The 14,998-nt window shown below is 48.6% G+C and overlaps 1 protein-coding gene across 2 annotated transcripts in view; it reads right to left on the bottom strand.

Moving 5' to 3' along the window:
* Positions 1 to 14,998, bottom strand: part of ADGRA3 (adhesion G protein-coupled receptor A3) — a 127,673-nt gene that overhangs the window by 49,049 nt on the left and 63,626 nt on the right. For both annotated transcript variants that reach the window (XM_075544479.1, XM_075544480.1), the window contains exons 5-9: positions 12,231 to 12,302; positions 11,415 to 11,575; positions 8,382 to 8,595; positions 4,629 to 4,793; positions 1,021 to 1,222 (exon numbers count right to left, since the gene is read on the bottom strand). In XM_075544479.1, the coding sequence (XP_075400594.1) occupies positions 1,021 to 1,222; positions 4,629 to 4,793; positions 8,382 to 8,595; positions 11,415 to 11,575; positions 12,231 to 12,302 (814 nt within the window). The remainder of the gene's footprint in view (positions 1 to 1,020; positions 1,223 to 4,628; positions 4,794 to 8,381; positions 8,596 to 11,414; positions 11,576 to 12,230; positions 12,303 to 14,998) is intronic.

Here is a 14,998-nt window from a genome sequence, read left to right as displayed (position 1 = left end):
CTACTGAGCACATACCGCCAGCCAGGCGTCCATGTGCTTATGTGAGCCACAGCTCCAACCAAGCCTCAGACGTCAACGTGGCAAAGGTCCTGCTAGCTGGTACAGAGCAGAAGAAAAAGAGGCTAAGGCACAGGAGCCAGGTTCTGGCTTCAACTGCTGTGCTAATGCTGAGCTGGGACCCCGAGGAGGAGCAGCAGTGGTGAAGACAGGCCTGTGAGTTGTGCAAGGACTGTATTGAGTGCCGTCTGTACAGGATGATTCTGCAAGGCACACCCTGGAAGTGGCTTTCCAAGTGGACATCCGAATGGTTGCGATCTTACTCCAAATGCAGGTGAGGAAGGTATTCAGTAAAGGCGCAGGGTGAGGCAGCAACGACCAGGAAGGAAAAATGACGCCACTTTTTAAAAAAAAACGCTTTGAGTTAACCCCGTGTGTCTCAGAGCTGAGCGGGGCCCCAAGAGCTATTGGTCTTTTAGAATCAGCTCACCAGGCCTTTCTTCCAAGGTACCTCTGGGTGGACTGACGTCCCCAACAACAGTCAGTAGTGAAGCAAGGGCTTCACCATGTGCCTGACCCTTAGGGGTCCTCACCGCACCACACGTGAAGTCCTGGCTGCTAACTGGAGGACAGGCAGTGGGGGTCTCCGCACCAGCTCCAGTGGAGAGAGATCTGGGAAACCACTCCTGTGAGGTTCAAAGCCTACAGAGCCCTCTGAGCGCCAACTCTATTCTGTCACTTGAGCTGGATGGAATTGACTTAAGGCCGCCAACAGCAACAATAGCAGCAACAATCGGAAAGCCGAGGGCCGTGAACACCAGTTAAGAAAGAAGTCTACTGAAGACAGACACATCTCCAGGGAGATCTGTAGGGAAACGAACTTCCAAACATGAATCCTTGGACTCCTAGTTGGGACGGCCGTAGAAAACTGTGCACTGAACTTGTACACGCACGGCACGTTTTACTCACAACTTGCAGCCAGTATGGGGGGAAAAAAAACCCAGAACACAAAACGCTACTTACCTGATTAAACATGTACAGGACCCTAGTGACGTCATTTGCATACTGGCATCGAGAATAATCGTCGTCTGCCCAAAAGCCACCTCGATCACACCTGCGCCAAGCCTTCCGCTCATCCTGTGGGCTCCCGGGGTAAATCCCACTGCCGTGAGTGTTCCGAGTGCACTGCAGGTACGCGGTGATGCCCGCCAACGTGCGGGGCCACCTGGGCAGGCGACAAGCGAGAAACCACTTAACAGAAGGAACAGGAAGAAGCAGGGGAAAACTGAGTATCAGGGGCCGTCATGGCAATCCGCCGTCATCGTCACTGTTGACGTGTCGTGTGCCATGACGTTGATACTGACTCGCAGGAACCCTCCACGACAGAGAAGAATGGCCTGTGTCTTATGCCATGCTCCTGAGTACAGATGCCAAGACTCTCCTCTGTGGGGCCACAGGGTCATAGGGGATAGGGACACACAATCCGGGGGAAGAAGCAAGTCAAGCCTCTTTAACAGAAAGATCAGAAACTTTAAGGGAAAAAATTTTATATATATATATATATTTAACATCATCGACAACCCACTTTTCTTTCACTTTGGACACATTGTCAGGAAAGACCTGTCCTTGGAGAAGGACATCACTGTGGGTAAAGAGGAAGGTCCTCGACCACATGGGCTGACACCGGGGCTCCCACTGTGGGCCCAAGCCCAACAGGGATGGTGAGGCTGGCGCAGGACCGGGTGGTGTTTCGTTCTGTTGTGCACAGAGCTGCGATGCACAGGAACTGGTTCACGGGCTCCTAACGACGACGACCCATTTCAACACTATCAGCCAAGTATATCTCAATTTCACAACACAATTCAGTGGTATTTTCTAAAATAAAACTATTTGAATTCTGGAGAAGGGGTGCATGAATAGGAGAATTGTAACTTATCCACCCGCGCCCCCACAAAAGACCCAAATTCCCTGCCATGGAGTGGATTCCAATGCATGGTGACCCTACAGGACAGGGTAGAACGATCCCTGTGGGGTTCCGAGGCTAGACATCTTTACTGGAGCAGAAAGCCTCATTTTTCTTCTGCAGAGCAGGAGGGAAATGGTTTCAAACTGCTGACCTTGTGGTTAGCGGCCCAAAGCAGAACTATGCAATGGAGCAGAAAATGGGATTTGCATTTCTTTTTAATTACTATAATTAAGGACTAGGCTATAAGTGGCTTATAGAACCGTCATCTATGTCAGATCAAAATATTGCCCAAACATGAAGGTAATATAAATATAATGGGATCTTTCATAGAAGAGTTCACATTCATGCAGAAAAACGTTCATGCAGGAGGGCTGTCACGGCTGTCCACAGTCAGGCTGACTCCTGAGGCTGGAGTCTGGGGACTTGGTGTTCGTATCTTCCATCCCCAGCTGGCCATTGGCTCACTGTACGCAGACTAGGCAAGCAGTGCAGTTTATGCTGAGCCCCACTTCCCTCCAGCAGAGGGTACGCACATGACCAAACCCAAACTCGCTGTGAGGAGGCGATTCTCACTAAAGGTCCTATCAGACAGGGCAGAACTGCCCCTGTGCTTTTCTGAGACTTGAACTCTTTATAGGAATAGAAAGCCTCGTCTTTCTCAAGCAAAGTGGCTGACGGTTTTCAAACTGCTGACCTTGCTATTAGCAACCAAGTGTAACCCACTCCGCCACCGACGCCAAATTTCTCACAGGCAGAAGGACCATGCTGCTGGTGCTGCGTTTTCATCACTGGACGAAGAGGAAGGGGGAGGAGCTCCCGTGGGTCTGCGCAGACTTCCTCTATGTCTGATTCCCTCCGGATCTGCTGTGTGATTCCTTGCTACAGAACCAAATCCTTTTGCCTTCTTGTCGGTTCTGACTCACTGGTGCCCCCATGTGTTAGGTGGTAGAACTGCACTCCATTCTCTGTTCTGGGCTGTGAGCTCTACAGAAGTCATCACCAGGCCTTTCCTCTGCAGCTCTGGGGGTGGGGATAGCATGCACCACCCAGTGACCTGACATCTCCATTACATCACTAGTAAAAAACATACACTGTGACTCTTGAATCCTTCTAAAAAATGCCTGAGTATGAGGGTGGCCTTGAGGAATCCCCCCACCCTCCCCAACCCAACAGAGTACACAGCTGAATGTATCAGGGAAAATCCACTCCATATGCAGGTAGGTGATGATGTACCCTTTGGGCACGGATCCTCGTGAACGTGGTTAGAAGAAATCTTTATTCTCTGACCTGAGCTGCTAAGGCCTCCAAAATTGGGAGTGAAATTGAACAAACTCAATGCAAGTTACAGTTGAGCCTTAACAGAAGGGCCTGCCCAATTACAGTACCAGTCACGACAAACATAATTCATTACCAAACGCCGCATAACTAGACCAAGCAACACTAAACCAGATCTCACAAATGCAGTGGGATTTTAATTGTATAATAGCTTAAGGAGCGTCAAAAGATGCATAATTCATTAATCGGTAATATTTTTAGATATACGGGTCTATCATAAAAAATGTAAAGCACTCAAAAAGTATGAGGAAAATAGAAAACGATTAAAGCAACAACAAAACAGGAAATGCCCATCTCTGCTTGCTTTATTGAGATGATGGCCACAACCAAATGCTACCTACGGACAGCACTGTGTTTGGTGCCGCCGGCCACTCTTGTCCGTCACAGACACTACCACCTCCTGGAGATCAGTAGTAAGAAGAGGCTTATCCACCAACAAATGCTGAGTTCCACAGACACATGTATGAGAGTGAGGTATTTTGAAAAGGGGGAGTAGAAAGTAAAGACAATTCAAAGCAGAGCAGAGCAGGAGGAGCTGGCTGAGCTAAAGATGCTCTCAGCCCTTGGCTCTGGATTTGAAACACTAGCATCCAAAGAGCTCCTTCATCCTTAAAACATAAGCTTCAATGCCATGAGGGAGCTGAGGTATCAATCAGGGACGATGCAAAGGCAGGGATTAGACAACCGTTCTGCTACTTAAAAGCACAATCTTCTCTTCATGTACATCAACTAAAGCCTCATTAGCTTCCCGGGAGGTATAAATGGTTTGCGACTAATCAAAAGGTTCCCAGTTCAAATCCACCCACTGGCACTTTGAAGAAAGTCCTAGAGATCAGTGTAAGATCACAGGGTGTGGCGATGAGAGTACAAGTCTTCTTGATATGACTTGACTACGGTTGGTGAATTATCTGCCAAGAAAACTGTTAAAATAAGAGACCACTTTAGCCTTGACCCAAAGAGAGTCAACATCAAATAGACTGGGGGCAAGGTGTGTGAAGTTCAAACAAAATTACCCACCGTGTTTTGTTCGTCTGAACCGTCCTGGGAGACTACAAAAGCAGCACTCTCGTAAAAGGCCATCGCCAGACAGCTTCTTAAGGACATGCGTGTAACGTACCGTATATACTCATGTAGAAGCCGAGCTTTTCAGCACATTTTTAATGGAGTGTTTGTGGTAAAATTAGGTGCGTTGGCTGATATTCCAGTCGGCTTATACTCGCGCATATACGCTACATATACGCTTCTGTCAGGGGACATGGGCCTGTGCCTCCGGGGGCAGGCAGAGGCTCAAGACCAAGTCAGAGCGTCTCGGGCCGTGCCCATCACTGACCTGAAGTCCCCTTTGTTGTTCACCACCCTCTCCGGCGGGCAGTACTGGGCAGAGCTCTCCAGCACCACAATGTCCACCGTCCTCGTGTTGTTCCCGCGTTTGGTCTGGACGTGGCAGCCCCAGTTTCCAGTGGATCCAGCCTGGATGTTGGAGATGGTGAGAGCGCTGTGTGGAGGAAGGTTTGGGAGAGAGACGAGGTCAGACATGATGGGGAGACAGTGCGGGCATCCATCGGCACTGGCAAACGGCCATAAAAAGTGAATCAAAATGAACCCCTTCCCTAAAGTAATCACTGCCATCGAGTCGATTCTGACTGACCTTGACCCCAAGAGACAGGGTGGAGCTGCTCCTGTTGGTTCCAGAGACTCAGCACGGAAATAGAAAGCCTCCTCTTTCTCCCGCTGAGCAGCTAGTGGGTTCTGAACTGATAACTTCATAGTTAGCAGCCTAACACGCAGCCCAGGACACCACTGGTCTTGCATGCTGCAAAAGGTCAGCAGTTCGAAATCACAAGCCACTCCCCAAAGAGAAAGACGAGGCTTTCTACTCCCACGAAGACTTACAGTCTCAGAAACCCACAAGGGCCGATTAGTCGGGCCTAGAGGGTCTCTATCCGTCATCAGCGACTCAACAGCAGTGAGTTTGTGGCTTGGTTGTTTTTTAGCGCCAGAAAAGATTTACAGACTCAGAAAATGGCAGTGTTTTCATTTTTCAGAAGCAGGTTGCCTGGCCTCTCTTCTGTGGCAACACGGTGAGCTGCAGACAATGAACCTAAGTCTTCTAGCCAGAATTCCCGAAGTGATGTGTTAGAATACGGCCTCTCTGTGCCTGCAGCTAGGACCCCATTGTGCAGGGAGCTCTCTGCTATGCTAAAGGGCAGCGTGAAGGTGGGATTGAGTCCTGGGCTTGGTAGAAGGTGGGAACTAAACCACACCCTTTGCTTCCGTGAGACCAGAGAGCCAGGCACGAACATGCTGAGGCAGAGCCGAGGAGCAGGCAGAGGCGATGAGTGTGAGGCTGGCTTGCTGGTCCAGGAAGGCAGAGGCTGAGGGCCAGAGAGAGACCTGGCTGCTGGCGGAGGAAGAGGCACGGCTGTGGACTCTGCCTTACTGCGTATGGATCTTGGCTTGTGGTGACCTGTTAGAGTCCCTCAGAACCCACTTCACGTCCCTGCTCAATCGCTAGTGCTGACGGGGAGGCTCAGTTTGACAGCGCAATGAAATACGGACCCCCATCGCAGAAGCAGAGTGCGGCGGTCGTGTCAGAACAGGTGAAGAGGGATGGAGAGCAGACGCACGTCGTCTGTCTGACCTCCGCCTTGGGGTAATAGGGAAAGCCAGGAGGTCAGATATGGGTCTCACCTCCACACCACTTCCGCACAGAGGGTGGGAATCAAACCCCCAGCCTTTCCGTTTGTAATCCAGGGCAAACAGTTACATCACCCAGGGGGCTACTAAGTCAGTATGTAATTAATATTTACAGTAAAATATTTTGTACAAGGTTTATACTAGAGATCATCAGTTAGCTCTCTAAAAAGATTTAGTAAGTTACCGAGGGATTCCGTATACACTCGTGTATAAGTCAAGCTTTTCAGCACAGTTTTTATGCAGTTTTTGTGGCAAAATTAGGTGCCTCAGCTGATATTCAGGTTGGCTTACACTCACGTATATGTGGTATTTTAGCCAAGACTTTTTTAAAAAGAGGCTTTTCCATGTTAAGGAATGCTTCAATTGTTTGTAAGAAGGCTGCATTTCTATTTTCAGGATGGGATCCTAATTCGAGCATCTAAAACCTATTCACAGGAAAGCAACCATCAGAACCCTCAAATGACCTTAAGGCCCCTCACATGCTTCACTTGTACATAGCCACAAAGGATGAGAAGCAATTACACAAAAGGCAAGGACCATTGTAACAAATTAATAAGTCTTTTTTAAATAAATCATTTTATTGGGGGCTCGTACAACTCTTATCAGAATCCATCCATCCATCGTGTCAAGCACATTTGTTGCCATCATCATTCTCAAAACATTTGCATTCTCCTTGAGCCCTTGGTATCAGCTCCTCGTTTTCCCCCTACCTCTGTCCCTCCCAAATCCCTGATAATTTATAAATTATTAGTATTTTCTCATGCCTAACACTGTCCGACGTTGCCCTTCAAGTCTGTCTTGAAGACGCATTGTTCCTGCCCGCTAACTCCCTGATGGCTCTGCTTCAGCATCACAGCATGTTATGAAGAGTGGGGACCACCGTCCTCGTCCCAATCACCTGATGACCTTTAACAACTCACTACGTTTGGGGGGTGGGGGGTTAATAGACTATAAGACATATTTTCAAACTAAGGCAACACACAAAAAGCAGTTTGACATTCTATCTAAATTGAAAAGTTAGCCTTGCAGTCTACTTTCTCTGGCACTATTGAACTAGGAAGAAAAGTACACAGACGATTCTCCAATCCCAAACTGTCTCGATTCTCAGCGTCTCCCTGCAGAGCAGTGAATTATCAAATGTGGGTCTTCTAGCCAGAGTCTCTTATTAACTGACTCCCAACAAACACCTTTTCCCTGTTGGGTTTGGTCGGGGAAATCTACAGAGACGACTCAGCTGTGAGTGCCTCTGAGCAGGATTCACCTGGAGTGCCATTCCAGAAGCAGGTGGTGGGGAATCTCCCTACTATCAAGAACTAGGAGGGGAGCACAAACGCTAGATCAGGGGTCCTCAAACTTTTTAAACAGGGGGCCAGTCACTGTCCCTCAGACCCGTTGGAGGGCTGGACTACAGTTAAAAAAAACTATGACAAAATTCCTATGCACACTGCATATATCTTATTTTGAAGTAAAAAAACAAATGGGGCAAACCCGGTAGGCTGGATAAATGTCCTCGGTGGGCCGCATGTGGCCCGCGGGCCGTAGTTTGAGGACACCATGCATGTCTACTTCCTCAATGTATTGCCATAAAAATATATGTTCATGTAACTCTATTTCTACTAATTAATGTATTTACAGATGTACACACCTATGTTTATACCTCTATCCATAGCTTTACTTCTTAGATCTTTCCTCTGTTTCCTTTGACCTTCCTCCTGTCCCACCATCATGCTCGCCCTTCTTGTGCCTCTTAGTAACCCCTCTCAGCTAGACTGCTCCTGCTCTAACACCACTGGGATCTTTATGTCCTCCTCTGTAGACAGCTGGACATCCCTTGCAGAGGGCCAGTGGGGAGATGAGTCACTCAGAGTTCAGTGTAGCAACAATGAAACTCACAACCTTCCTCTGGTTCTTAAACGCTTCCTCCCCTCCAACTATCATGATCCCAATTCTTCCTTGCAAACCTGGTTAGACCAGATCTGGAAGCACAGGAAATCTAAGAAAGATGAACCCTCAGGACCAACAGTGAGAGTGGGGATACCGGAGGGAAGTGGGGGTAGGAGGAGCTGATCATGGGGATCTACATATAACCTCCTCTCTGGGGGATGGGCAACAAAAGTGGGTGAAGGGAGATGCCGGGCAGTGTAAGATAAGATAAAATAATATTTCATAAATTATTAAGGGTTCATGAGGGAGGGGAAGTGGGGAGGGAGAGGGAGGGAAAAAAGGAAAATGAGGAGCTGATTCCAGGAACCCAAGCGGAAGGCAAATTTTGAGACTGATGAGGGCAATGAATGTATAAGTGTGCTTTACACAAATGATGTATGTATGGATTGTGATAAGAATTGTATGAGCCCCAATAAAATGATTTAAAAGAAAAATGGTTCACCTTGCAATCAGCGAGCAGTTGTGAATCATATTCTTCTCCACGAAGATGCCTTGAGATTCATCCGTCTCAACGATCCGCCCATCCTGGTACCACAGCACCTGCATGTCCTGGTCGATGTAGGAGGCCATGCACTGGAAAGGGAGGCTGTCCCCCTCAAATACAACTTGACGGTGCGATGGAGTCATGTAGAAGGATGGCAATTCAAGGGGAGGGTCTGGGGACAGAAAAACGCACTCAGTGCACAAGCACAACACAGTCGTGCAAAACCACAAGTGGCAATGCTCCTCATCAGAACCCAGTGTGTGTGAAGATGCAGCTGAGCATTGCTGAGCGACCAGCATCCTCGGGGCAGTCGCACGACGGTTACCGGTGAGACAGAAAGTCACGGGCAAACACACAGCCAAGTACAGTGGCAGCCTCTGGCTTAGAAATGCCTGACTGAGACACAACCCCATCATGATGAACCAACCAACCACCGGTCTACTACATTAAATGCCACGTATTAAAAGTACATGCGCAATAGTCAGTGGGCAATCCCTGTGACTTGCCATCCAAAACATCAAAACCAAACTACCTGCCATCAAGCTGATGCAGACTCACAGCGACCCTGCGGGGCAGAGCCAAACTGTCCCTGTGAGTTTCTAAGACTGCACCGTTGATGGGAGAAAAATGCGCCAACTTTTTCCTGAGGAGCGGCAAGTGGTTTGGAACTGCTGACCTTGCTGATCGCAGGCCAACTCATAACCCCTACGCCACCAGAGCTCCCTCAACCCTTGTTTTCCGGTACCTAGATGTAACTCTTGGATGGCTTTCATTCAGAGGAAGGGGCCCTATGAACTATGCAGTGCAACACACATTTGACTGACATGAGATCCCAGCCAGCCCTGCCTGTTGCGACCTATGTACATATTCAACGTAAAGACTAACTTGCAAACAGAGATCACTATAACCTGGGACGCTGCCTGAATTACCATCAAACCGTTTCACAACGAGCTCTGACATTTAACGTTCATCCTTTTGATGGCATTACAAGACTACTCCTATTATAAGACGCCCACAGAAAGCGACCAAGAGAACAAGTTTTAATGATACTTAAATATAGAGAATGGAACTAGAGATAAGTAAATGCTGATATATGCAATTTCAAACGACATCTATGTGTCTGCCCGGCCTCTGGGGGTAACAGTGGAGTCTGATTATATACCTCTAGTCAAAAACTTAAGACTACTTAAGGAAGAAAACAATTCTCTCCTTACCTTATACATCATAACCACTTTTTAAAAAAGTGGGTACCCATTCTTCCTGTCAGTCAATGGGGCAAAGTACTAAATATATGTGCAATAAATGTTTACAAATAACATGGGCTCGTTAAAAGTCGTGGAGATTTTCAGTCTATAAGGTTAACATGGTAATTCCATGTAAGCAATGTAGGCAATAGAATTAACAAGTATGAAAAGTTATATACCAGGAAATTAATCACTGCATGGCTTAGGGAGTGAGAAATGATTAACAACCTAAATATGCAGCAATAGGGAAGCTGTTAACTAAATTAGGATACATCTATATCATGATTGGTAGCCATCCACTTAACACCCCACACACACACACACACACACACACACACATGCGCGCACGAAGGAAGCACACACTCTGGTAAGCTCTGAAAAGGTGATCGTGAGGAAGCTGAGTGAGACTCCATGAAGCTGGAAAGTGTAAGGAATCTAGGAAGAGGGTGAAGATGATACACCTTGTTATCTCCACGTGAGAAGGAGGCCAGCCCAGGGTCTATTTCTTTCTTGATTTCCTGAATGTCCACCCCACCAAGAGATGCTACTAAAACAGCAGGAAGAATACATAGGACGGGAAAGACTGTGGTAAGGCTGCGGGCTTCCAAATGCACAAGATTAAGTGACGATCTCCCACACGCACCTTGGCCACTGCCATCTAGCTGATTCAGTCTCTGTGGAAGCCCAGCTGGGGCTGTGTGGCTGGTAACCCTTACAGGTGCTGACAGCCTCTTCTCTCCCACAGAGCAGCGATTGGGTTTGAACCACCGACACTGTGGTGAGAGGTCCGATGCTCGCCCGGCAGCACCGCCAGGGCTCCTTTCAAAGCACTCTCTTAATTTGTGTGTACTTGTGTTTGTCTTTTCCATTTCTATCAGGTACCAGTGGGCTGAATACAACGTGTGGCGAGCCTGCCTGCATCATAAGAGGACTGTGTTTCACAGAGCATTTCAATGGCTAATTCATTCCGGAGAAACCTCGCTGCCATCAGTCAATCGCGACCCACGGCAGCCCTCCAGGAGAGCCGAGCTGCGCCTGGGGGTTTCCCAGACTGAACTCTTTCTGGGAGTCGAAAGAGGCATGTTTCCCACAGTTTGGTTTGGAAAGGGGTCATAAATATTGCTGCCCCTGGACGCCAGATAGTCTTCAAAAGGACTGCCTCCCGTGGACTGCCTGTATCGCACGTTTTAAAACAGCCCTCCACTGGCTGATCTGTACGTAGCGACGGAAGATTTACATAACGATCCAGTCCCTATAATGTAAAGCATCGATGTCGAAGTACCAGAACAAGCTGCATCAACCTTTGAAAAACACTGCGACCTAGCGCCTGCTACCCGTCCCAAAGGCCAGACGTCCACTCCCAGGGGCCACCGTCGAGACACCGTCCTGAGATGTCATTACTAGAAGCCAGCCCCTGCTGCACCAGGTGACCCCGCATCTGGGTCTCTGATCTTCTCCCGAAACTGGCTTTCCGAACACAAAGCTGTTCGGGTTCTAAGCACAGCTTACCTGAAACTCCGATCAAACGGAATCATGCATTGCTTGTTTTTTTCTTCCTGATTTTAATCCACCTGAATTAACTGCTTAATTATTTTTGGACCCACTAAATATGACCAAATCCCCCAAGATTAATGGCTGCGCTTCAGCCCCAGCCAAGTCTGGCAGGAATTTTACATTTTGTGAAGTTGAAACGTGGGAGCCGGTGGAAATGTGGTGGAAGTTTTCCACGGCCTAATTTCTCCCTTACCGCACGTCAGCAGCTCCTGCTTCACCCCGGTGACGGGCTGGGCCTGCAGGGACCTGGGGTAGGCACAGCGGGTATCCCGGACGGTAATGTTCCTCTCCTTCACCCAGCGGTGCATCCACAGGATGTTACAATCACACAACAGGTACTCAGTCTGGAACTCCCTGGGCCACGCAAAAGGCAAATGAGAGAGGCTGGGGATCCGCGCCAAGTGGCACCTTGTTCCCGGTGCCGGCAGATGACTGGGGAGTCGGCTTGGCCTCGTGGCAGCCCGTTGGGTAGTGGAATGAAGGCCTGTCTGGCCTTACACCAGCCTGGGGATGGTGCCCACCTTGAGTCCGTGGTCTGGACCCTCCTGTCAGCTCCTCGGTGAGGGTGTGTTTCCCCTTCTCTGCTTACCCTCTGCTTGTCTGTTTCTCTCCATCAATCTGGTATCTCCTGATAAAGGGTCTACCTTTACGCCACCCAAACTCTCCCCACCCTAACCTCTAAGAAGCCCTCTCCGCAGAGAGGTACGTGCGTTGGCCTTGGGGTTTCAGGAGTCCTGCAGCTGAGCTCTCTCAAAGGTGAGCACGTCACATCAAGGAGAAACAGCACATTATCTGCTTTAAAAACACACGAGCCGTGTGCAGCGTTTCGCAAAGAAAAAGGAGTGTCCTGATCCAAACGCATTCTAAAGACTCACCGTCTGCTTCCCGGGTGGAAGCAAGGGTTCGCGGAAGAGTTTAATTTCCGCCAATTTACTTGTCGGTCCTCATACCGTCCCCTGAATCCACTACCACCCTTCAAAACTGAAGCCAAGACCAAAGTCTTACTCACAGAGACCGCAGCGAGCCAAGGTAGTCAAACGTTCCTTGAGATAATGAAGAAAACAAATTCCCTGAAAGGTTTCTGAAGGAGAAAAAAGAGGAAAGAATTTCACTTAAAAAAAAATACCACGGTACCATCTCTATTATTGCACAGCTTCGTGCCCTGTAATCAGGAAACAATATGATGCCGACTGTATAAGACTTATTTTCCATTCTGTAAAGAGGAAGTCAGTGGTCAATATTTTATCCAAGCTTGAGGGAAAGCCACTGCCATTGGATCCACTCTGATTTGCAAACACAGAGACACAGAGGGTTTCCGAGGGTGTCAATCCTCATGGAAGTTGATAGCTTAAACTTTCCCCTCAGAGCTGAGGAGTTAAACTACCGACCGTGCAGGTAGCCGCCCGGTACTTACTCAGGCAGGACCAAGGCCCTTTAGCCCCACGGGAAGGAGAAGGCACAACGAAAACATTATTCCAGCTAGCGGAGGATTTTCTATCCCATAACAGGTGATTCTGATTGGCACCTGACGAAGCACCAACTTCACAGTCAGGTCTTTAGTCATGCCCTCCTAGTCCCTGGTCACCCAGTGACAGTGAAGGAGGAAATAAAAATATATATTTTAAAAGGAACAGGACAGCCTGACTGTCCCGCAGCAGCAACACCCACTAACTGAGTGCAAACCACGGTCACAGCAGAATGAGGCCAGGGTTTCAAAGGTTACAAGACAGAGTTCACCTTGGACAATAACTTGGCCTTGCTAGTCTCCCCTTGTACCAGGGAGTCTAATACACACCTGAGCCTTGCAGAGGAACCGAAGCAGCACGAGGGTCCAGGGGCAGGCTGCTATCTGAAAGGTCATCGATGCTAACCCCACGCCAAGGGAGCATGTAAAAGTAGCGAGCTGCCCCCGGGAGGGGTACAGCCTAGGAAACCACACGGGCAGTTCTACCCGGTCCTTCAGCGTCACTCTGAGTGGCAGCCACTCCACAGCACGGCACCACACCAGCGGAGCAAACCTGGTGGAGTTCCGTGTGGATTAAAAGTCAGAGAACTCTATGCCACAACCTGAGTAGCTTCTTAAATGCCCACGGTTGCCTGAGGAATGTGTTTTTTGCCAGTTTGACCATGAGCTCCAGACGAGAGGTGACACATTTGGATCACTCACTGAGGTGCCTCTGACAGCCAACTAGTGGCTTCTAAAGTGCTTTGTAAGCAGGAAGCAATGTTGTGCCGAGTTTATGGATTTTGTAAAGAGGAAGTAAGTCGTAAGTATTTTTTTGTTCGTTTGCTTACATTGGCTACACAAATACAGATGAAAAACCAGAAGTTAAATGGGCCTGGTGTATGGCTTTGTACTGATGGGTCTCCGTATGTGTCGCCTCTGACTGAACGGAGGGAGTAAAGCCAAGAAATGCAGTCCCCCTCAATGGATGAATTGGCAAAGGGAAGTATAACCCATCCTGCACTAGTTACCGAGCATCAATCCATGACCGGAATAATGGCAGGACAGACCTTCTGGGACAGAGAGCTTCCCTGTGGGTCCGGAGACTCTTTGCCTTCACAGGAGCAGAAAGCCTGACCTTTCTTATGCGGAGCAGCTGGTGGCTTGGGATTGCGGACATTACTATTTATCAGAAGCCCAGTGGGAGATCCATATGCCATCGGGCTGAATCAGAACTGAACATGAGTAGGATCGTAAATCTCAAAACACCTGGCAGCTAAGAGGTAAAACATAGCAGTGGACCCTGCCTCTATAATTTCCAAAAACTGTAGCTGAGCAGGAGGGAGGGAAAAGTCAACCGTCAGAAAATTACGACAGCCTCACTTAGCCATATTCCGACTGAACATGACCTCGCGTTGGGACTGCCCGAACCCGACAGTCTTGTTGAGGGAGCACCGGTGCTCAAATCCCAGGCCAGAGCTGTAAATCATTCTGAACCCAAACCAAGCAGTAGAAGATGTTTTCCATTTGAGTCACAGCACCCGAAATGACAACAAGCTTTCCCTTCCTAAGGTCTTATTTGAGGCGGTCCTCAAAGTAAAAATATATCACCACCACCACCACTGAGTCCCCAGAAAAGGGGTGAAAAGGGGGCTCTCTGAGGTCACATAAAAGAAGTTAAATATGACTGAGTCAAGAATGCCCTGGCATGAGTAAGACTACAGGAAATCACTCTCTTATTGGAAAACATCACACGTGTCTCACTGGCTCTGTTTCCCAAGGAAGAGGGCAACTGAAAGACCTTCCGTCAAATTCCCTGACTAAAGAAGCCGGAGCCGTTTGTCCTGCCCTGACCAGGGACGTAGGCATCGTCTCTTCCTGTGGAAATGGGGGCATCACAGTACTTCAGAGTCGAGACTGCTGAAGGTAATACGAATGGGCATATGAGGGACATGCCAAGGAACAAACCTGGAAAAGAGCCAGGCACAAAAAGGCTCTTTAACCAAAGGTCTTTGGACATAAACAACCCGCACCCCGCTCCCAAGTCTCAGGCTGCAAATGACTGATTTTCCCTGAGGTACACAGACCCTCACCGCCCCGCATGACGGCCTGGCTGTGCTGCCAGTTACGAAATCAGTTCTCTGCTGCTCTGCTTGCTTCTCTTACACGTCCCTATACAGCTCTCTACTTCTGGAAATCAGCCTCATTTCTAATTACTACCAAAGAGATGTTGCTTCATTTCAAAATCAAATAGTAGCTCGGAGGGTTGGCACCAAGTTCTAGCACATTTGCATTACCTGCCTACAGATGAAATTTACATTACCTACTTACCT

The sequence above is a fragment of the Tenrec ecaudatus genome, chromosome 3 (assembly GCF_050624435.1).
Source record: "Tenrec ecaudatus isolate mTenEca1 chromosome 3, mTenEca1.hap1, whole genome shotgun sequence".
NCBI classification, from domain to species: domain Eukaryota; kingdom Metazoa; phylum Chordata; class Mammalia; order Afrosoricida; family Tenrecidae; genus Tenrec; species Tenrec ecaudatus.
This window is presented reverse-complemented; position numbering and strand designations above follow the sequence as displayed.